The sequence below is a fragment of the Rana temporaria genome, chromosome 7 (genome assembly GCF_905171775.1).
Source record: "Rana temporaria chromosome 7, aRanTem1.1, whole genome shotgun sequence".
Classification (NCBI taxonomy): domain Eukaryota; kingdom Metazoa; phylum Chordata; class Amphibia; order Anura; family Ranidae; genus Rana; species Rana temporaria.
In genome coordinates, this window is record NC_053495.1 from 34,451,484 (window position 1) to 34,475,940 (window position 24,457).

The 24,457-nt window shown below is 45.4% G+C and overlaps 1 protein-coding gene across 1 annotated transcript in view; it reads right to left on the bottom strand.

Annotated features, from left to right (window-relative positions):
• SUCLG2 (succinate-CoA ligase GDP-forming subunit beta) overlaps positions 1 to 24,457 on the bottom strand; it is a 297,736-nt gene that overhangs the window by 23,645 nt on the left and 249,634 nt on the right. Inside the window, exon 10 of the mRNA XM_040359196.1 lies at positions 15,465 to 15,585. Within this exon, the coding sequence (XP_040215130.1) occupies positions 15,465 to 15,585 (121 nt within the window). The remainder of the gene's footprint in view (positions 1 to 15,464; positions 15,586 to 24,457) is intronic.

The following is a 24,457-nucleotide window of genomic DNA, read 5'->3' on the forward strand; positions in this document are numbered from 1 at the left end:
GCAATAGGGTAAAGATCAGCTGAAGGGAGACAATATGCAATGCCGGTGACAAGTCCTTTACCCCTCTGCTTACCTTTTTTTTTTTTTACAGGTCCTCTTTACACTGAGGGCGTATTGCAGGTGCGTTAAAAATAGCACCTGCAATCCACCCTCAAACGACTGCTCCATTGTCTCCAGTGTGAAAGCTGAGGGCTTTCACACTGGAGCATTGCGCTAGCAGTACGGTAAAAAAAAAGTCCTGCTAGCCGCATCTTTGGAGCAGTGAAGGAGCAGCTATACCGCCCGCAATGCGCTGCTTCAGCAGAGCATTGCAGGCGGTTTTAACCCTTTCTCAGCCGCTAGTGGGGGGTAAATCCGAAATGCGCTGCAAATCCGCCCATAGCGTCGGCGGTAAAAAAAAAGCAGAGTTTTACCACAGACGCTATGGGCGGCTCAGTGTGAAAGGGGTCCTAAGTGTAAAGCTGCCCATAGATGAACTTCCAGTTCAGCTGGGACCAACAGAGTTTGTATCCATCTACGGCCGTTCCCATTTGACAGAAGTCGATCTAACGATCAACTTTAGTAATCGGAACTGTTGGAAAACGTTTGTCAATCAGGGGCTATAGCCAATTGGCTGCAGTCTCTGATCAATGTAGTCTGACAACGGAGGCGACTCACTTTTAGAATACAATGGTACAGAGGGGAAGATTCCTCCATCCACCTCATATGTGTGCATGGGAGAATCACGATTTTTTGCGGCCAATGGCTTGTGTTAGCACTTCAATCATCACGGCACCATGTTTGTTATGGTGTCAGGGTGATTGAAATGCATTTTTTCTATTATTACATTGCAGTAATAAATGAAATAGTTCAACTCACCATAATGTAGAATAAGTCGGAGCCCTGACGTGTCACTTGCCACTGTCGCCTGCTACCAGATGTGGCTAGTCACTTGCCACGTTGCCTGTCACCAGATGCGGAATGTCACTTGCCACATGACCTGCCACGCTTACTGCCACAAGATGTGGATTGTCACTTGCCACGTTGCCTGTCACCAGATGCGGAATGTCACTTGCCACATGACCTGCCACGCTTACTGCTACAAGATGTGGATTGTCACTTGCCACGTTGCCTGTCACCAGATGTGGATTGCCACCTGCCACGTTGCCTGTCACCAGATGTGGATTGCCACCTGCCACATTGCCTGTCACCAGATGTGGATTGCCACCTGCCACGTTGCCTGTCACCAGATGTGGATTGCCACCTGCCACATTGCCTGTCACCAGATGTGGATTGCCACCTTGCCTGTCACCAGATATGGATTGCCACCTGCCACATTGCCCGTCACCAAATGTGGATTGCCACCTGCCACGTTGCCTGTCACCAGATGTGGATTGCCACCTGCCACATTGCCTGTCACCAGATATGGATTGTCACTAGCCATGTTGCCTGTCACCAGATCACTAAAGCATCCCTTCCCTTGTTCAGAGGCAATCTGCGCCGGCTGAACAAGGAATCCAAATTTTTACACAGCGAGGAGCTGCAGGAGAGCGGTGATGCGGGCAGTATGAGATGATGTCATCTCTCTGCTCCCCGCCGCATCTCCGACAGACAGAGCACTGGCACTGAGGGTGGAAGAGCGGTGATGCGGGGGGGGGGGGGGGGGGGAGTAACGGAGAGAGATATCATCTCTGCTTGCCCGCCCGCTTTTTCCCATCCACACAGCGCTCTCATGCCGGTGTTCTTCGGACAGTTCTCTGCAGGACACCGGCGGCCCAGGATCTCCCTTGCCGGCAGGCCCGCACCCGCGGCCCGGCTGCAGAAGCGCCACTGCCCGGTAGTGGGCCGGGGACCAGGGGTTGATGACCCCTGGTCTAAGGCCAGAATTCTCACAAACCGTGTACCTGGGAGATAGAAGAAATTGGCAGGTATTTTTATTTTTATTTTTATTAAAGAGTCATTTTGGTATGACCCTTTAATTTTCTAAGCTACAGTGAAAGCACGATTCTAATTGGCTGCCAAGGGAAAGGCATTCATTATTTTTTTTGATGTTGTGGGTATGGAGACCAATAGTGGTGCCCTTTTCATTCAGAATAAAAAAAAAAAGTGATATGCATTCACAAAGCAAGCCGAGCACAAAAGTATTATATGAGAAATAAAAGCCTTATCGCTAATTTTAATTCTGAGCGTTCCATAACAAAACCTCCTAATTCCCAGCCTCAGCTGGTGGTCATCTTCTTCATTAGACGAGTAAATATATGCAATTAGGAAGTTACTATGTTCAAAGGGGCTGGTAATCCGTCCCTCATCCCCGGATCAAACAGCCTGTAATTATCATACAGTCAGTAACAAAGATTTGCTCATAAAATCCCACTAAATCAAGGCAGATTTGACTGATTACAACTTTGTTCATCAGGACATTTTGTAATTCACTGAAAGAGGACATAAAAAAATGCTTAATCTGCTTCAGAATCAATGTCCTGAGATAGGCGAGATTGTGATTAACATGAAACTCTCATACTCGCTCTTAAAGGGACATTAATCGCTCTCAAAACAGCACTTTTGATTGCTTATGCTGCTAGCATTAGTAAACAGGCAGGTCAATTATATTTACTTGTTTTCTCAGCTAAACACTCCCTCCTGTCTGCATGCCTGAGCTAAGGGCAGACAACCGTGTCATTTCCGAGCTGGCATCCCAGACCAGAAAGTAGATACTGACCTGAATAATGACTGAACAAAGATGGCATGGTCCTTCTGGAGAGAAAAGCTGATGAAGCCATGGTCAGGAGGAGCACTGTGATCTCAGTATTCGGTGATAAACACCCTGAAGTGTAATACTTACACATTACTTGACATACATACCAAGAGCTCATGTATGAGTCTAAACAAATACCAAATCCAGTTTCCATGTGGTACACAAGCTTAAAATTCTATTAAAAAAATACATATTTTACCTTCCAAGATGCTGCCAAACCCTCCTTCATTTGTGTCTCACCCTGTTTCCACAGCACACTTGACTGGCACTGAGAGCTGCCATCTATGTTTGGACTGAACTCAAGATCATTCCAACCCATTCCTCACCACACCTCAGAGGTCCCCCGTGTCCTCGCCACACCTCAGAGGTCCCCCGTGTCCTCGCCACACCTCAGAGCTGCCCCGTGTCCTCGCCACACCTCAGAGCTGCCCCGTGTCCTCGCCACACCTCAGAGCTGCCCCGTGTCCTCGCCACACCTCAGAGCTGCCCCGTGTCCTCGCCACACCTCAGAGCTGCCCCGTGTCCTCGCCACACCTCAGAGCTGCCCAGTGTCCTCGCCACACCTCAGAGCCGCCCCGTGTCCTCGCCACACCTCAGAGCCGCTCCGTGTCCTCATCACACCTCAGAGCTGCTCCGTGTCCTCATCACAACTGTCTGCAGGAGCCCTCCCCCAGTGACCAGACTGCAAACTTTGTAAACTTGTAGCAAGTCACAAGATGTGAGGCTGCATCAGAGGCTGATCAATGTAAAGCTGGCCAAGCACGGTTCAGTTTTTCTTTTATTCAGTTGGCGAGCTGAATGGAAAAAAACTGTACCAATTCCTCCATCCATACATTTGAGGTGGATGGGGGGAGACCTCCCCACCGCGCAGCCGCTGACCAAGTGAGTTTAACAGAAGTCAACCTGGACTGTTGGACTACAGGAATTTTTTTATATCCACCTGCCGATCTTAATATAGTTAAAACGGTACTTACGCGTCCAAATTTCACAGCCCCCCACACTGTCATTCTTCCGCAAAAGATATTTTATAAAAATATGTGCAGGACGCTTCCATCTTGCTTGTGGGCACTCTGAAGCCCACAAGCAAATTCTTCCGGGATGTGGTGAATGCTGATGTTCACCGCTCTATCCCGCGCATGTGCAGTGTTGACGGCGAGTATTGGCGATTTCCCGTTTGCCCTGAATTAAAATGGCGGAATTGTATCCACCCTCGTCACGTGACTGGCTGCAAGAGTCACGTGACGTGTGAAGTCACGCGATAGTTCGTCTTGTTGGCTAGAGAATCGTCTCCTGGGCAGCGTCACGCTGTGCTCCCAGGAGACATTGCAAAGTAATCCCTAGACGGACACGCCCACTCCCGCGGGAGCTAAACCAGGAAGTGCCTGGTTTAGACATCATAAACAAGTTATGGGATTTATTTAAAAAAAAAAATTGATAGCTAACTTTTAGCTAGATTCTCAGAGATCGCCGCAACTTTAAGGCGGCGTAGCGTATCGTATTTACGCTACGCCGCCTTAAGTCAGAGAGGCAAGTACTGTATTCTCAAAGTACTTGCCTCCTAACTTACGAAGGCGTAGCGTAAATGCGGCGGGCGCAAGCGCGCCTAATTCAAAACAGGCTGAGGGGACGTGTTTTATGTTAATATGCTTTGACCTGACGTGATTGACGTTTTTTTTGAACGGCGCATGCGCCGTCCGCCTACATTTCCCAGTGTGCATTGCGGCAACGTACGCCGCACGGGCCTATTGATTTTGACGTGGACGTAAATCCCTATTCACGGACGACTTACGCAAACGACGTAAAATTTTCGAATTTCGACACGGGAACGGTGGCCATACTTAACATTACTATTCCATCTATTTGATGGAATAACTTTAGGCCTGCTAATGCGTTACGTAAACTGCATATCTGTACTGCGTCGGCCGGGCGTACGTTCGTGAATAGGCGTATCTACGGATTTACATATTCTACGCTGACCGCAATGGAAGCTCCACCTAGCGGTCAGCCTAAAAATGACACTTTAGGATACGAGGGTGTAAGACACTTACGCTGCTCGTATCTGAGCCTAATTTAAGCATATCTGGTTACCAGAATACACCTAAATTAGCGCCAACGCAAATTCTGACTTAGGCTGGCGTATCTACTGATACGCCAGCCTAAGTCTCTCTGAATCTAGCTATTTAACTTTGAAACTGAGCCGGTGGGATGAACGATGATTTGTAAATTAGGGTGAACCTCCGCTTTAAGGGCAATAGGTATTTCATAAATCCTAATCCACCCATGTATGATTGTCAGCTTTCCTGGCTGTACCAATACTTGCTTTTATATCTGCAAGCAAGTGGGAAAAAAAAAAATCAACCTTGTGAGAATACGTGTCACACAATATACTGCAGCTGGCAACCTAAAATCCTCCCAAGGAAAACATAGCCGTTTTATATCCGCTATATACAGCTTAGATAACAATGCTGCAGCTGCCATCTTCGCCTTTGTTGTGTCTTTATATCTGGCCGTTTGAAGAAGGCAGCTCTGGGCTAGAATGCAGTTGCAAGAGACTTTAAACGCCTTTGTGTCAGTTAGCTTGTCTGTATCTCCCTGCCAGAGATTCAATTGTGTGGCGCATTCCAGCGTGGGCTGGAAGATCAGGAGATGAAGTCATTACGGGGCTGGGGCCCATTCATAAAAATTGGAACAAGGGGAACGAGCATTCCCCATAATCAGATTTCACCTTTTATATGACAGTCTGTGCCAGAAAAGTGCAGTTGCACCCTGGTTACTATGGGCTACATAGACCGGTCTACATTCATTTTTTTTTAGGGTGAGCGGGTCCATAAAAGAAATAGCTTTTAGGGTTCACCCACATTTGTGACAGCCCTTGTCGTTCTTCTGAATAGCAATCCGTGGTGGGTTGCTTTGGAAATGGTGGTTGACAGGCATTTAGGAGGGGATATGTCACCCTCTCACAGCCTGGTTTAAAGCGGATGTATAGTCCCATACATTTTTTTTTTTTTTTTGGTCACCTGTAAGGCAAAAGGCATAATGATCTAGTATGCACCGCATTCTAGCTCATTATGAAATTTAGAACGAGGCGTCGGTAACTTACCTGGTCCACGCCGAGGTAGCTGACATGTTATCTCGGCGTGTCTTCCGGGTATCGCGGCTCCAGCACTGTGAGTGGCTGGAGCCGCAATGTCGTTACTCCCGCGCATGCACGCGGGAGACTTCTTTCTGGCAAGGTCCGGCATCTGCCGGGCCTTAAGCCGAGAACCACCTCTGCGGATGCACTGCTGCAGTCAGCGGCTCATTGCAAGGGGAATATCTCCTAAACTGTAAAGGTTTAGGAGATATTTTTTTTACCTACAGTTAAGCCTTATTATAGGCTTACCTGTAGTTAAAAGTGGAAAAAATTACTATACGACTACTTTAACCCTAAAAATCCTGCACCCACGGGCTTTACACATGATTGCAGTGCAGCCCTATTCACTTGAATGGGGTACATTCATGGAGATTCATTTTTGTGGCACATGCAAGACCCTTTCAAGCAACTATTTGCAGTCAAACTTCAGTCAAAAAGTGAAATCCCACAGGTTCCCTCCCGCAGCGTGTGACAGGGTTACAGGTTTCTTGGGCGAGAGCGAATACAGATGCGTGCCTAGGCAAGTAGGATAACCCTTGCCCCACCCCTCCACTCCCGCAGCCTCCTGGGACACATCACACATCCCAGGAGGCTGCAGGACCGCTCACAAAGTGCTCACGTATGCACAGTGTGAAGCTGGCTGTGGTTCCTTAGGAAGCCAGCTCCCATATACAAGATAGTGACGCTGGCAACTCGCATCAGTAAGAGGAACCAGCTTCAGGAATGCAGTGCTTGACCCCAGGTACCAGTAAGTGATCAGCTACAGTATTTGTAAATCAAGCTTAAGTTCCTCCTTTAGGCTCATTTCACACTGGCGGACCAATCGGGTCTGCCTGGTTTTTTTTAGGAGGACTCGGTCGAACAACCAATTGTTTTTTATGGGGCAGCGGATGTCAGCAGATATGTCTGCTTTCACCCGCCTGCATCCGATAAAAACAGGCGTATGGGGATAAGTTGGGCGATTCGGATTGGATGACAATCGGAAGGAAACGGACATGCAGTCCGTCGGACAGCCCCATAGTGTCCATGCCTGCTCTGCAAAAAAACTACAAAATGACGCTAGAAATTACCTTCTGGGTCTATGAAACCCCTAAATTTACTTCCTCTAGTACATTTCATTGTAATTCAATTAATAATTGTTGCTCAATCCCTGAAGAAGGGAGCAGCTCTTTCCCTGAAACATGTTGGCTGTATCTGATGCTCTTAACCAAAAACTTTGTCAAAAGACGTTTTAGGCGATTTGTACGAGGCGCTTCCCAAAACACATCCAAGAAATATCAATAGGCCATGAAGCGAGGGGTAATTTCCCTAACAGAGATAAGTGGAAATCAGTAGTGGTTTCTTGATATGGGTGGCTTTAAGTGCAACCCAAACATTCTCAAACGAGTGCAAATAAAATTAAGTAAATATTCAATCTCAGAGACAGCAAACACATACGAGGAGTAAAAGGTTACGGATATGATATAAGACAATTACTTGGAGAGGATCTGCATAGAGTAGTGCAGGGATATGCAATTAGCGGACCTCCAGCTGTTGCAAAACTACAAGTCCCATCATGCCTCTGCCTCAGTGTTATGCTTGTGGCTGTCAGAGTCTTGCTATGCCTCATGGGATTTGTAGTTCTGCAACATCTGGAGGTCCGCTAATTGCATATCCCCGGAGTAGTGGGACAAAATCTCTCCTGAGATGTGTGCAAACCTCTGAGAAATGTCTGACCTCTGATTGCCAACAAGGGTTTTGCCACCAAGTACCGAGTCATGTTTTGCAAAGGGGTCAAATACTTATTTCACTCAAAATGTAAATCAATTAAATAACCTTTTTAAATGTTTTTTCTGGTTATTGTGTCTCTCACTGGTAACATAAACCTACCATTAAAAGTATAGACTGGTCATCTGTCAGTGGGTGAACGTACAAAATTAGCAGGGGATCAAATATTTGTTTCCCTCACTGTAGACCCAAGGCAGGCTGTGAATCACAGCCAGTGAGGCAGGAGTGGGGGCAGGGCTGAGCCGCGCTCTCTGTGTCTTATGGACGCAGAGACCTGGCTTGGTAGCGAGCATGAACAAGCGTCCCCAAAGCAAGTTGCTTCCTATGGGGGGCACTCGTCAAGGGGGAGGTGCACAGAGCACCAATGGGGAGGACCCAAGAAGAGGAGGATCGGGGATGCTCTGTGCAAAACCATAGAGCAGGAAACTATAAGGTGGTTTTTTTTTTTTTTTTTTATAAAATATTTTCCTTTACAACCACTTGCCTACTATGCACATACACCCCCTTCCTGCCCAGACGAAATTTTAGCTTTCGCCACTGCGTCGCTTTAACTGACAATTGCGCGGTCATGCGACGTGGCTCCCAAACAAAATTGACGTCCTTTTTTCCCACAAATAGAGCTTTATTTTGGTGGTATTTGATCGCCTGTGCGGTTTTTATTTTTTGCGCTATAAACAAAAAAAGAGCGTAAATTTTGAAAAAAAAAAAAACACACAATTTTTTACTTTTTGCTATAATAAATATCCCATTTAAAAAAAATATATATATATATATATATATATATATATATATATATATATATATATATATATATATATATATATATATATATATATATTTATTTTATCTCAGTTTAGGCCGATACATATTTTTCTACATATTTTTGGTAAAAAAATAAAATAAAATAAAAATCGCAATAACTGTATAGTGACTGGTTTGCGCAAAAGTTATATTGCCTACAAAATAGGGGACATAATGATTTTTTTTATTATTTATTTTTTTACTAGGAATGGCGGCGATCTGCGATTTTTTTTGGGACTGCGACGGTATAGCAGACACATCGGACACTTTTGACACATTTTTGGGACCATTCACATTTATACAGTGAACAGTGCTATAAATATGCATTGATTACTGTATAAATGTGACTGGCAGGGAAGGGGTTAACCACTAGGGGGCGGGGAAGGGGTTAAATGTGTAGCCTAGTGAGTGTTCTAACTGTAGGGGGAGGGGGGTGACCGATCTGTGTCCCTATGTACAAGAGACACAGCATCGGTCTCCTCTCCCTGACAGGACGTGGATCTGTGTTTACACACAGAGATCCACGGTCCTGCTCAGTTACTGGGCAATCGCGGGTGCCCGGCGGCCGTCGCGCACGCGCACTGTGTTCCCAGTAACGCGACGGGTGCGCGCGCCCCCTAGCGGCTTTAAATGACAGGACGTCATATGACGTCCTGTCAGAACAATAGGGTATTCCGCCCGCCGTCATCTGGCGGCGTGCAGTTGTAAGGAGGTTAAGTTAAGAAAAAAAAGTTACATTCCCATCACGTGTTGGGAATGTAAGGGCTCATTTTCACTTGCTTCAGCTTCAACACACATTAACGGCTAGTTTACGCTTGCTTCAAAACAAAGCTTCGGAAAGGCTTTGTTAAAGCTCTCTGTCACTAAATAAAATGGTTAGCTTACAGTCCTATTTAAACCTTGCTTTTGCTTTGCTTCAAAAATGATACCCCATGTCGCTTTAGTGGTGCTTCAAAGCCTTCATAGAAGTCTATGGCAAAGCTCGCTTGAAGCCCCACAAAGCCTCATCGAAGCCTCATCGAAGCCTCACCGAAGCCTCATCGAAGCTCCACCAAAGCTTCATCGAAGCCCCATGAAGCCTCAACCAAAGCCCCATCGAAGCTCCACCAAAGCCTTATCGAAGCATCCAGCAAAGGTAAGTTGTAAACAGGACTGTAAGCTAACCATTTTATTTAGTGACAGGGGCTTTGACTGGCGTTCAGAGAGCTTTAAAAAAGCGTGTTCGAAGCAAGTTTAAACTAGCCCTGACTGGTTGCACTCTCACCCAAACTGTCAAAATAACTGGTGTCCAGGGGCGGACTGACCATTCGGGCTCTCGGGCACTGCCTGAGAAACCCCATACCACTAGGGGGCCCCATTAGAGTTGCCAGCCTCAGTAAAACTAGGGACAATATGTAAAAATCTATTTCATGGGGGCCCCATAATCTCCTATTGCCCGGGGGCCCCATGAGTTGCCAGTCCGGCCCTGCTGGTGTCCTAACTGATCACATGTGCAGCATTATGGCAGTTGAAGTTCAGACAGAGGTCAAGATGGCGGGTTTAGTTCCGCTTTAAGCATATTCCGAAAATATAAAGAAGCAAAACTCGAGGAATAAAACATGCAACCGTTGACTTTGTTCCATATTTAGACACAGTCTGGTTTATTTGATAAGACTGGGAAAAAAGCTGTAACTTATAGCAGCCACATGCTGCCCTTCATCAAATTAGCAGAACAAAGAAAGAGGTTTGCGATTGGCTGGCGTGGGATATCACGCTCTGCGCATTCTTCTCTGCCGTGTAACATAACCCTATTAGTACATAATAATGTGATCTAGACACCAGGCATTTCCCATTGTGCTGAAATATTAATAGTGAACGTTTCTTTACCATTAGAAGACTTTTCGCATTGTTGGCAGAATGTGAACAGTGTTTACTTTTGGAACATTCTGTACAAAACTTTTGTCTGCGATGTGCTTTGCTTACGTTGCACCTGTCACCGTGAATTACCATTTTCTGATGCATCACCGAGCTACCCGATACGCCGCGCAGGAATAATTACTTCATTTTTGTTTCTTTTAATGCCGTTATTTTTTTTTCTGCCGTAAGGATACTTCGTACTTGTTTTGGGGAAAAGGACAGATATGATGAGCAAACTAGCAATGTAGAGGCAAGAAAAACAACCATTTACTATAAAGGGGACCTGTCAGAGCAGAAATCTGGTAGCTAGGAATGTCAATTAATTAAAGGGGTGTTCCAGCCAATTTTTAAGTTTATTAAAAGTCAGCAGCCACAAAAAGTGTAGCTGCTGGCTTTTAATAAACATACACTTACCTGCTCCAGCGTTCCAGCAACACGCCGGGCGGGGCTCCGCTCCTCTCCCCCCCTCCCCGGCCGGCGTCTTCATTTCATCTGTGGGCACCCGGCCGTGACAGCTTTCGGCTTCACGGCCGGGCACCCACTGCGCATGTGCGAGCCGCACTGCGCGCGCGGTCCGGCGCCGTCTGATTGGACAGGAAATCGCCTAGGACCTGTGACGTGTCCTAGGCGATCGCCTACAGGGAGGGGCTGCTGTAGGCGATTAAGCTTAATCGTCTAACCAGCCTCTCGGCGGAAGGAGGAAGTGGGACAGGAAGTCCCACTCCTCCTGAAGCCCCCACTCCCCCCCCCAAAAAAAATTACATGCCACCAGATTAAGTACCGTATTTATCGGCGTATACGTGCACTTTTTTTCCCTGAAAATCAGGGCAAAATCGTGGGTGCGCGATATACGCCGGAATTTTATTGTTGTTCTTTATGATACTTGTGACATTGACAATAAATACATTTTCAACCTTAAAGTGGAAGTAAACACTCCTATCGTTTTCAGCCAAGGAAGCTGCCATCTTGGCCTCTGTTCAATCTTCAAATGCCTCAATCCCTCCACTGGTTTCCACCTAACGAATTATATTCAAAATACTAACGACTTCCCTACAAAGCCATCCACAACTCTGCCCCCAGCTCCATCACTGACCTAGTCCCAAAAGACCAACCTAATCGTTGTCTTAGTTCTTCGCAAGACCCTCGCTTGCCTACAGGACTTTTCCAGAGCCTCTCCAAGCCTATAGAACTCCTTACCCCAATCTGTCAGTTTATCTCCTACTCTACTGGCTTTTAGACGATCCCTGAAAACCCTTCTCTTCAGAGAAGCCTATCCTACCCACACCTAACAACTGTATTTTCATCTTGTCCATCTGATCATTCCCCACAGCTACTACCCATTGTTTCACTTGACCCTCCCTTCTAGATTGTAAGCTCTAACGAGCAGGGCCCTCTGATTCCTTCTGTATTGAATTGTATTGTACTGTCTCCAATGTTGGAAAGTGCTGCGCAAACTGTTGGTGCTATATAAATCCTGTATAAAAATAATAATAATGATGCTACACATGTGATCAGTGATGACACCAGCCATTGGATAGTTTAACAGTTTGGTTGAGAGCACAACCAACGGGAGTGTAACAGAATGACCCATGACACCCAGAGACTTTTGAAGGATGATGGGTACGCCTGTGCCAGCGTCACTAATGACTCTTGGGTCACCCTGTGCCCCTTTTGGGCATAGGGTGACTGAGAAACGATAATTCATGTTTTGCAGGATATCTTGGAATATTACAGTTTGGTTAATGCTGACCCACACCAAGTCAATAGACTCCTGAAAGACATTCCATTGTCCATTGTGTGATGCTAACTAAGTCTGAAGGGTCAGATGTCTCCTTTCAGGGGTAGGGAATTAGCATGTCAATTATGTTTAGTAAAGGAATGTGTTTTGTGTAACAGATGTGGGGAACTTGTCAAGCTGTAGTAATTAACCCCTCTAATGCGGAGACGGGACGTCTGGGGGATGATTAGTAATTAGCCCATCTGAATGTGCACTGAAGCCCCATTGTGTGATATTGGGGGTGGAGTGTTTCTTTGTCCCTGTGATTAACTTTAACATGCTTGTACTGTATATAAGAAAGCTAAGATACCATTAAAATCGTTCATACATTTTGAAACCAGAGAGCTAGAGCTTGTGTCTCGGTTATTCTGGGAAATGGGATGGATCGTGTCTGCTGGCTTGTCGGACTGTCGGATAAGCTGACGTGGGCGATGGAATGGGAGTATCATAAACGGTGGTGACCATTACAGGGAGTGTTAAATTTCTGGCTGGAAAGTGCTGGAAATGTAACTGTTTTTTGAACCTTTAAATTCAGCTCAACTGATATGATGTTAATGAGCCCCAAAAGATTAACGTTGGAGGTCCATGACCTTTATCTACCTTTGAATCCAAAATACAGGCATTCCAGGATTCCTTGAAGGAGTCCATGGACCGCAGAACTATGAAGGAGGATCACATTTCCAACACCATTTAATACACCCAATGATGGGTAGAACTCTCAGAAGGCCACTTAAAAACAAATATATATTTGAAAATAATAGCTATAAATCACCCAAAAATTGGGCAGATGGATAGATAGCTGGGAACGTATATTTACTGGAAGCTCATGTGGTGATTAATGTGAAGACACACTAAGCTATTCTCTTTAATCTGGCAGGAACATACACTTAGAGAATTTTACGAGGATGCTTTGAGGAATAATTTTGTGCTCTGTTTTGCTGACATATTTTGATAGCTTTGTGACAGCAAATTAATGTTCTTTTTAAACAGGGTGATTACACGCTAAAAGTACTAATGTTTAGAGGAACCTTGAAAGGTTTCACAGCTCATTTCTCTCTCTCTCTCTTTTTCCTTCTTTTAAATTACACTACAAAAGGCAGAAAGCTTATGAAATCTAGACACACATTTGCCTCTGGGATGTAGTAAAGAAAAAAAAAGGACGTGTTCTGCTTCTGCTACTGTATGACGAAGAAGACAAAATGAACCGACATTACAGAGCGATGATTTTTTTTTTGCGCTGGGTTTTCAGGGCAAAATGACAGGTGGATAAAAAAAATAATAAAAAAATATTTAAAAAGAGAATATATTACCAAATTTTAGGACTTCTTAAAAAAGGGATTTTGTAAGGGGGGGAAAAAAAAACCACTTTGAAATGTTGAAAATGCCCGACATTAAAAGGCATCTGGTTAGGGCATAATTCTTAAAAAAAAAAAAAGAAAGAAAAAAAGAGAATAGCCAGAAAAAAATGCAGGAAGTGAAAAATGTTCGGAAATCAGTTGAAAGTTGAACTTCAGGCAAGCAGCTGAATTTACAGATGAAATATTCGAGGCGTTTTAAATGCCAATGATTTGTAATTCTACTCATCTACGTGTCGTATGCCATAGCCCTAGCCAGACAGCATCATCTGCTGACCTTATTTTTCACTGCTGTAGTTAAAATAGAACTACAATGACACTGAGCGCCAAAAACCAAAAATGCTGTTTAAAGCGGATGTGCGCTGAAAAAAAAAAATATTAAAAGCCAGCAGCTACAAATACTGCAGCTGCTGACTTTTAATATTAGGACACTTACCTGTCCTGGAGTCCAGCACCGTACGCAGCAGAGGGCAAGCGATTGCTCGTCACTCTGCTGCCCCACCGCCATCCTCGGTGAGGGAACCAGGAAGTTAAGGGCTCCGGCTTCACTGCCCGGTTCCCTACGGCACATGCGCGAGTCGCGCTACGCCTGCCGATTGGCTGCCGCTGTGTACTGGGAGCCAAGTCTTCCCAGAACACAATAGGGGGGTGTGGTGGTGGTGACGTCATGCCTGCAGTCTGCCCGAGACTGTGTGGCCGGAAGTGGGTGCAAATACCTGTCTTTAGACAGGTATCTGCACCCCCCTCCCCCTGAAAGGTGTCAAATGTGACACCAGAGGGGGGGAGGGTTCCGATCAGCTGGAGTTTCACTTTAGAGTGGAGCTCCACTTTAATTTATTTATATTATTTAACACAAACTCAGCAATCCAACCATATCTCCATGCTTTATTTTGCTGAGAAATCACGTTGAAACCCCCCCTCCCCCCTAGCTTTTCTTGGTAATGGCAGATGATTTATGTAGCATTTACTTCCTGGAATCCATCAGCCCTTCGCTCAGTCATGCAGGCAGGAGGAGTAAACTCCCATGCATGCAATTTTACCTACAGTATAGGTAAGCCTATAATAAGGCTTACCTATAGGTATTGTAAACATAGTGGTTGTAAACCCTTACAACACACTTTTTTCTACAGGTAAGGCTTGGGCCTTGGTGTAAACAGGGCTGTAAGCCAACCATTTTATTTAGTGACTGGAGCTTTGATTGGCGAGTGCTTTAAAAAAAGCGCGTCTAATGCCATATTTTGAAGCAAATGTAAACGAGCCCCAAGTGTAATTTCTCTCTACTGCTTAGTTCCCCTGCTATAAGCATGAATCACTTCTGACAAGTTTTTCTGACACCAAGAGAATAAAGGTGACGGAAGGGAGCTCCAACTTATTGACAGCCTCAGCTTGTCTTGAGTGGAGCATGGCTTTGGTTATGTTCTTATATTAACTTGTGTAAGGGAAGTACTGTATTTTGGCTTCCCACCACAGATGGAATGTGTGGTTTCACATGGGGAAGGGTTGGGGCGTTACTAAATAAGCAGAACCTGCAATTTATTGTAAAGTCTGCTTTAACGCTTTTTTTGGACTTTTGGACTGGGGGTAAATCCAAAGTTCCCCAACCCTCTGCGTGCCTCTACCGCGGGATTTCTAACTACTAGAGAAGTGGACCCATTTCACAAAAGAGTAGACTATTCAAATCCTCCTCTTCAACTTAATGTTAAATTTGAAAATCAGACGTTTTTTTTGGTCCAAATCACAAGAAAGCGCGTATCGCCTTAGATGTGAAATTTATATGAGCTCCAAAACTCACTTCCAATCAGCTGTGAAACTGCTAGCAATCAGCGGCATCCAGGCGGGTCCCTGTCACGTTGAACTTCCATGTGTGGCTCGTACTTGCCAACCTGTTTTTTTTTTTTTTTTTTTAAAACATCCCGACCTAAATAAAAAGCTTTTCTACGCCAAATATATTGGCATTTTTTTGAGAGTTAACTTGTAAAAAATAACTTCCCTATTATTTACCTTCAAGTCTGACAATGAGCGGCACCTTAAGTTCAAGCTCGCGGCAAGCCTTTGTTATCCCGTTGGCAATGATGGCGCAGTTTACTATTCCTCCAAAAATGTTAATGAGAATGGCTTCAACCTGAAAAGACAAAAGAAAACACTTTCATGTCAATATTTTACACGTTCTACTAAAAAAAGAGATAATTAAAAAACATAGCAGTAAACGAGTGTCAGGGTTAAAACTAATGAATAGCGTACAACAAAAATGATGGCAAGAGGTCCATCTAGCTCAAAGAAGTCCAATCTAAACAAAAGCTTTTCTTTGCCTTCTAATGGTGGAGTTCCAAATATAACCAATACACGGTTTCTGAAGCTGGAATGACTGCTAATATTTAATCAGCTTATCTAAGGGCTTATTTACACTTTATCTTTGGGATCTGAAGAGGGATCCTTGTTCAGATTGCTCTTCAGACAGGCAATGAGGAGGCCTTGTATCCTCTCCTTACTGCCTGCTTTAACCCCTTGATTGCTGCACTAGCACACCGCAACCACATGCATTGCACACAGAACCCCTGCAGCTAAAGTAGCGGTTGGGAACGGGTAAAAGCACAGCCCAACTGTGGGGTTTTACCGCGTTCCAACCGCTAGTGTGAACGACTCCTTAACTAGACATTGAGAATAATTTGTTGTCTGAGCACGCCCAATTTTATTATCACTGCAAAGCAATAGGAACGTAAAGTGATTGTAAAGCTTCGATTTTTTTTTAAACAAACATGTCATACTTACCGCCACTGTGCAATTCGTTTTACACAGAATGGCCCCGAACCTGGTCTTCTGGGGTCCCACGGCGGCTCCTCCCTGCATCAGTTAACCCCCCTAGGAGAAGCGCTCGCCTGAGGGTTACCTTGCAAGCACCCTCCCAAGTCCATTATTTGACGTCCATAGCCACCGAATGCCGGATTCGGCCCCGCCCCCACGGTCATTGGTTTTGATTGACAGCAGCGGGAGCCAATGGCTGCACTATCATCAATCTATCCAATTAAGAGCCAAGAGCCCCAGGCAGAGGGACAGCGTGTCCCCACCGTGGGAAATTCCAGGGCTCAGGTAAGCAAAACTATTTGCCAGGTGTTTTTTCCCCTTAATGCATAGGATACATTACGGTGAAAAAACAGGAGGGTTAACAACCCCTTTAACCGTCTCTGTACCTACCCCCAACGACTGCATCACTATGTGGTGCAGCTCTGTATGATAGCCAATCAGCTTCTAACTTCAGCTTGTTCAATTAAGCATTAACAAAAAAAATGTGGAAACAAAATGGTTTCTATGCAGAGCTGCACCAGATTTTACACCAGTTTTAGTAAATGAACCTCTATAACAGACAAAGGATCTTGAAGCTCAGGAGGAGCAAATAAAAAGCTGAAGAAACTCAGACATTGACTATCTATTGCGCTGCTGAGAAAAAGGTTCTACATCTCTTTTAAAATGAACTAAAAAAAGTTAAGATTGGCTATAGTAAAGGGACCATCTATAAATCCAATTGTATCTAAGCAGTACCCTGAAAAATACCTTTATAAGTACACTATATTGTCAAATGTATTGGGACGCCTACCTTTACATACAAACTTTAATGGCATCCCAGTCTTAGTCCGGAGGGTTCAATATTGAGTTGGCCCACCCTTTGCAGCTATAGCAGCTTCAACTTTTCTTGGAAGGCTGTCCACAAGGTTTAGGAGTGTGTGTATGGGAATGTTTGACCATTCTTCCAGAAGTGCATTTGTGATGTTGGATGAGAAGTTGTGGCTTGCAGTCTCCGCCCAAATTCATCCCAAAGGTGTTCTATCGGGTTGAGTCAAGTTCCTCCACCCAAAACTCGCTCATCTATGTCTTTATGGCCCTTGGTTTGTCCACTGGTGCGCAGTCATGTTGGAACAGTTGGGAGCATGAAATTATTAAAAATGTCTTGGTATGCTGATGCCTTAAAGTGGATCTAAAACCCCAATGTTTTTTATTTTATTTTGATGTCACAATGTAGAGTATAAGATTTCCTATCATCTGTGCCCAGTCTTGCCACACAGAGTTAATCCAGCTCTGAGCAATCCTCTTTTATTGTTCAGTAAAAATGACCAGACTTCCAGATAAAACCCTGTCTAAATAAAAAGTCCTTTCCTCTCTCCTTGCTTTGAGTGACAGGTTAGTTACATATCTAGCCTGGACATGTTTATCATATGTTGTTATGTTTATCATAATATGAGGTGATCCACAGTATAACAAGTGAGAAACCCACCCCTCCCCCACATAACACATCTCGGTAATATACAATGAACTGTGGATCACCTCATATTATGATAAACATAACATAACATATGATAAACATGTCTGAGCTAGATATGTAACTAACCTGTCACTCAAAGCAAGGAGAGAGGAAAGGACTTTTTATTTAGACAGGGTTTTATCTGGAAGTCTGTTAATTTTCACTGAACAATAAAAGAGGACTGCTCAGAGCTGGATTAACTCTGTGTGGCAAGACTGGGCACAGATCATAGGAAATCGTATACTCTACATTGTGACAAAAAAAAAAAAAAGTGGGTTTACATCCACTTTAAGGGTTCCCTTCACTAGAACCAAGGGGCCAAGCCCAACGTCTGAAAAACAACCCCACACCATAATCCCCCCTCCAGATGATTTCGACCAGTGCACAAAGCAAGGTCCATAAAGACATGGATGAGCGAGTTTGGGGTGGAGGAACCTGACTGGCCTGCATTCTTGTCCTGACCTCAGAAATGTAATTCTAAAGAACGGTCAAACATTCCCATAGACGCTCCTAAACCTCATGGACAGCCTTCCCACAAGAGTTGAAGCGGTTATAGCTGCAAAGGGTCGGCCAACTTAATATTAAACAATACAGACTGTTTTTTTTACCTTAATGCATCCTATGCATCAAGGTGAAAAAACATCCGACAGCACCGCGCCCCCCCCCCCCCAGCCCCCGTTTTACTTACCTCACCCCTCGAAAGTCCCACGTGCGCCCCCGTCATCCTGTTCCCAGCCTGGCCTTTGATTGGCTAGGTTGGATGGATTGATAGCAGCGCAGCCATTGGCTGGTCGCTGCTGTCAATCACATCCAATGACGTGGCACGCCAAGGGCGGGGCCGAGTGATACTGTTGGTGGCTATGGCCACCGCCGTATCACGGGAGCGTGCTCGCAAGAGCTTTCCACCATGCGAGGGAGCTCGCATGAAGATAGAAAGCTCTTGCGAGGAGCAGCCGAGAGACCCCAGAAGACCAGGTTCGGGGACACCCTGTGCAAAATGAGCTGCACAGTGGAGGTAAGTATAAAATGTTTGTTATTTTACCCAAAAAAATAATTGACTTTAGTGTTCCTTTAAATTTCATGTGTGTAAAGGCAGGCATCCCAATACTTTTGGTAATACAGTGTATCTATCTGCATTTATCTGTTTAGCAGTGGCAGTTCGTCCATAGAGGGCGCTGGAGCGCCGCCCCCTCTGGCTCTCACCGCCACTGAGTGAAATAACATAGATTCATGCATTGCACGAATCTATGTTATTTTCGCCGCTGCCGCTGTTATTCAGATGGTCGGCGCTCAATGTCCGGCCATCTGAATAACGCCAGCTGGTTGGCTGTAGGGAAATGTCTATCAAAGCCAACGGCTCTGATAGGCTTTCCCAATACAGCCGGAAGCTTATTCTCGGAGCGCACAGACTGTACGCCCCTTGAATAAGATGACAGGCGTCTCAGCCAATCACATTGGCCGGTTCTGGCTACCTGTAACCTGATTGGCTGAGACGCCTGTCAGTCATCGAGGGCGGGAGAAGACATCGTGGGACGTGGATGCCTGACTCCAGTAAAGGTAAGTGCCGGGCAGGGGGGGGGGGGGGGGGGGGGGGGGGGGGGGGGGGGGGGGGGGGGGGAACGCAATTTACAGGGCACAGTGGGGACAATTGGCACAGCGGCGACCATTAAAGGGCACAGTGGCTGCGTTTAATGGCATGGCACAGTGGTGACAATGGATGGCACAGTGGCTGCGTTTAATGGCATGGCACAGTGGTGACAATGGATGGCGCAGTGGTGACAATGGATGGCACAGTGGCTGCGTTTAATGGCATGGCACAGTGGTGACAATGTATGGCACAGGGGCTGCGTTTAATGGCATGGCACAGTGGTGACAATGTATGGCACAGTGGCTGCGTTTAATGGCATGGCACAGTGGTGACAATGGATGGCACAGTGGCTGCGTTTAATGGCATGGCACAGTGGTGACAATGGATGGCACAGTGACTGCGTTTAATGGCATGGCACAGTGGTGACAATGTATGGCACAGTGGCTGCGTTTAATGGCATGGCACAGTGGTGACAATGTATGGCACAGTGGTGACAATGGATGGCACAGTGGTTGCGTTTAATGGCATGGCACAGTGGTGACAATGTATGGCACAGTGACTGCGTTTAATGGCATGGCACAGTGGTGCGAATTGATGGCACAGTGGTGCGAATTGATGGCACAGTGACTGCGTTTAATGGCATGGCACAGTGGTGCGAATTGATGGCACAGTGGCTGCATTTGATGGCATGTAGCAGTGGCTGCGTTTGGGCACAGTGAGACTGCAATTTTTTTTCCTTTGCGCCCCCCCAAAAATTTTGAGCACCAGCCGCCACTGCTGTTTAGTTTAAAAGGCCAAAAGAAAACAGGCTATCCGTGCGACTTTAATTTTCAAATTACATTAGCTTAAGCTAAAAAGAACTGTCACTTTTTTTTATAAATATGGCTCCTTATCCTGGTGATCTAGCTGTGTGAAGTGAGCCTATCGTACCCAAGAGCAAGATAATACATATCGTCATATGCATAGGAATCAAATAGCGGAATTTGTCTCCAGGACGTGAAGTTGAAGATGTGAAAATGATCAAACGGCAACTAAAATGGTTTCTTTGTGTTTACATGTGATGCAAAGGAAACATTACTGTGGAAGAAAACGCATTTAATCAGCATTTGAGTCAAGCTGTCTGCTACCTCAACTCACATGAAAGTCATTACCTGCTCACATATCTTCTGTCTCCGCACTTCAAAGGAGTTTTGACAGAATGAAGGCTTTTTTTTTTTGCTTTTCAGTCATGAAATGCCTAGAGATGCGCTTGATTAAAGTGTGACTTTTTAGGAAAGGACTGTTCGCGACAGAACCAAAGTCAACAGAAAAACCCATCTGTAGCAATTTTTCCAGTTTCCACAATAAATGAGACAAAGTTGGTCACCCCATAAATATGTTAAAGCCGAACCCCAGGCAGCTATATACACAAATGAATGCACTCTGCAATCAATACCTTATTATATGTAGTGTAAATATCAGAATTAGACCTGGTATCAGCCTCCTGTACAGCAGGGCTAGGGTGGGCCTGTAGGTGTGGCGCAGGTAATAAAAGTCTATGGCTCAGTGCAGGTAATCAGTTTAAAATCAGCCCAGTAACCACTGCAGAACAGATATGCCCATATATACACTGTAATTTTAGTAATAAAGGTACCTATAATAAAAGTATTCTATTCTATTGTATTCCATCCCAGAGCAGGATGTCGTGGGCCACATCAGAGGGCTCCGCGGGCCACTGGTTGGGCACCCCTGCCCTAGGGTCTCTGCTAAAATATATATAATGTTTGGGGGTTCCAAGCTAATTTCTAGCAAAAAATATTGATTTTAACTTAACCACTTCCCGCCCGGCCTATAGCCGATTTACGTCCGGGAAGTGGTTATGAAATCCTGACAGAACGTTCCAGAACGTCCTGCAGGATTTAATGCCGCGCGCGCCTGTGGGGGCGCGCATCGCGGCGATCGGTGATGCGGGGTGTCAGTCTGACACCCTGCATCTCCGATCTCGGTAAAGAGCCTCCGGCGGAGACTCTTTACCACGTAATCAGCCGTGTCCAATCACGGCTGATCACGATGTAAACAGGAAGAGCCGTCGATGGCTCTTCCTCACTCGCGTCTGACAGGCGCGAGTAGAGGAGAGCCGATTGGCGGCTCTCCTGACAGGGGGGGTTCGCGCTGATTGTTTATCAGCGCAGCCCCCCCTCGGATCGCCACACTAGACCACCAGGGATGCCCACCCTGGACCACCAGGGTGGGCAAAAAAAAAAAAAAACCTGCAAAAAAAAAAACTTGCAAAAAAAAAAACCTGCAAAAAAAGATGCCAATCAGTGCCCACAAATGGGCACTGACTGGCAACCTGGCAAAATCAGTGCTGCTCCACAGTGTCCATCAGTGCCACCCCACAGTGTCCATCAGTGCCACCCCACAGTGCCCATCCATGCCCAGTGCCCATCTATCAGTGCCCATCTGTGCCACCCATAAGTATCCATCAGTGCCGCCCATGAGTGCCCATCTGTGCCGCCTATGAGTGCCCAGTGCCGCCCATGAGTGCCCAGTGCCGCCTGTGTGCCCATCAGTGCCGCCTGTGTGCCCATCAGTGCCGCCTGTGTGCCCATCAGTGCCGCATGTGTGCCCATCAGTGCCGCCTGTGTGCCCATCAGTGCCGCCTGTGTGTCCATCAGTGCCGCCTGTGTGCCCATCAGTGCCGCCTATGTGTGCCCATCAGTGTCGCATACCAGCGCCGCCAATCAGTGCCACCTCATCTGTGCCCGTCAGTACTACCTCATCGATGTCCATCAGTGCCATCTCATCGGTGCCCATTAGTGCCGCCATATCAGTGCCCGTAATTGAAAGAGAAAACGTATTTACAAAAAAATTAACAGAAAAAAATAAAAACGTATTTTTTTTTCCAAATTTTCAGTCTTTTTTTAGTTGTTGCGCAACAAAAAAAAAATCGCAGAGGTGATCAAATACCAGCAAAAGAAAGCTCTATTTGTGGGGACAAAAAGGACGCCAATTTTGTTTGGGTACAGTGTAGCATGACCGCGCAATTGCCATTCAAAGTGCGACAGTGCTGAAAGCTGAAAATTGGCTTGGGCGGGAAGCTGCGTAAGTGCCTGGTATGGAAGTGGTTAAGAATCAAGTGTCAGAAAAAGATTTGGACTTTAAAATGGTTAAACTTCCTGCATTTACACACAGAAGTTTGATCCAAGAAGGAAGTTCGTTACAATGTTTTATGTTGTTACAAACTTGGCAGACTGCCCAGATTTTTTTCTTTACACACACAGAAGTTTATCCCTTTGATCTAAGGAGGAAGCATTAGTTACAATGTTTCCTGTTAAAAACTACCGGGATATTTTCTTTTGACAGCTGAGTGAGCAGATAAAGTCTCTCCACTTGTTATATGAAAGAATCTGAAAACTCTGCATTAGAGATTTTCAGGGGGGTTGAATCGAGATCACGATTTTTTAACGATTAATTGTGCAGCTCTGATATATACTATATCATTACTTTAATGGGCTATTCATTGTATCTGGTTAATTTGGGCTGGAGTCCTGCTTTAACCGCTTAAGGACCGCCGCATGCCTATTTACGTCGACAGAATGGCACGGCCAGGCAAATGGGCGTATATACGTCCCCTTTAATTTGCCGGCCGTGTGGTCACGCCGATGGCATGCACGCGACCCTGTCGCGAGCTCCGTGCCCACAGACTATGTCCGCCGGCGTCCCGCAATCGGGTCACAGAGCTGAAGAACGGGAAGATGTAAACACATCTCCCCATTCTTCCTAGTGACATGTCACTGATCGTCTGTTCCCTGTCATTGAGAACAGCGATCAGTGACGTGTCATGGCAAGCTACGTCCCCTAACAGTTAGAAACAATCCTAAGGTCACACTTAATCCCTTCAGCACCCCCTACAGGTCAACCCCTTCACTGCCAGTGTCATTTTTACAGTAATCAGTGCATTTTTATAGCACTGATCGCTGCAAAAAGGACAATGGTCCCAAAATGGTGTCAAAAGTGTCCGATGTGTCCGCCACAATGTCGCAGTCACGATAAAAATCGCTGATCGTCGTCATTAATAGTAAAAAATATATATATTTTAATAAAAATGCCATAAAACTATGCCATTTTGTAGACGCTATAACTTTTGCGCAAACCAATCAATAAACGTTTATTGCTTTTTTTACCAAAAATATGTAGAAGAATACGTATCGGCCTAAACTGAGGAAAAAAAATTATTTTATATATTTTTAGGGGATATTTATTATAGCAAAAAGTAAAAAATATTGAATTTTTTTTTTCAAAATTGTCGCTCTATTTTTGTTCATAGCGCAAAAAAAGTAGAGGTGATCAAATACCACCAAAAGAAAGCTATTTGTGGGGGAAAAAAATGACGTACATTTTCTTCAGAAGCCACGTCTCATGACGCAATTGTCAGTTAACCACTTCCAGACCGCCGCATGTATATGTACGTCGGCATAATGGCACGTACAGGCACATTGGCGTACCTGTATGTCCCTGCCTAGACTTGGGTCGGGGGTCCGATCGGGACCCCCCCCCCACTACATGCGGCGGTCGGATTCCGTGGGGAGCGATCCGGGACGACGGCGCGGCTATTCGTTTATAGCCGCCCCATCGCGATCGCTCCCTGGAGCTGAAGAACGGGGAGAGCCGTATGTAAACACGGCTTCCCCGTGCTTCACTGTGGCGGCTGCATCGAATGCGTCATCCCTTTTATAGGGAGACTCGATCGATGACGTCAGACCTACAGCCACACCCCCCTACAGTTGTAAACACACACTAGGTGAAACATAACTCCTACAGCGCCCCCTGTGGTTAACTCCCAAACTGCAACTGTCATTTTCACAATAAACAATGCAATTTAAATGCATTTTTTGCTGTGAAAATTACAATGGTCCCAAAAATGTGTCAAAATTGTCCGCCATAATGTCGCAGTCACAAAAAAAAATCACTGATCGCCGCCATTAGTAGTAAAAAAAAAAAAAAAAAAAAAAAGAATAAAACTATCCCCTATTTTGTAAACGCTATACATTTTGCGCAAACCAATTGATAAACGCTTATTGCGATTTTTTTTTACCAAAAATAGGTAGAAGAATACGTATCGGCCTAAAC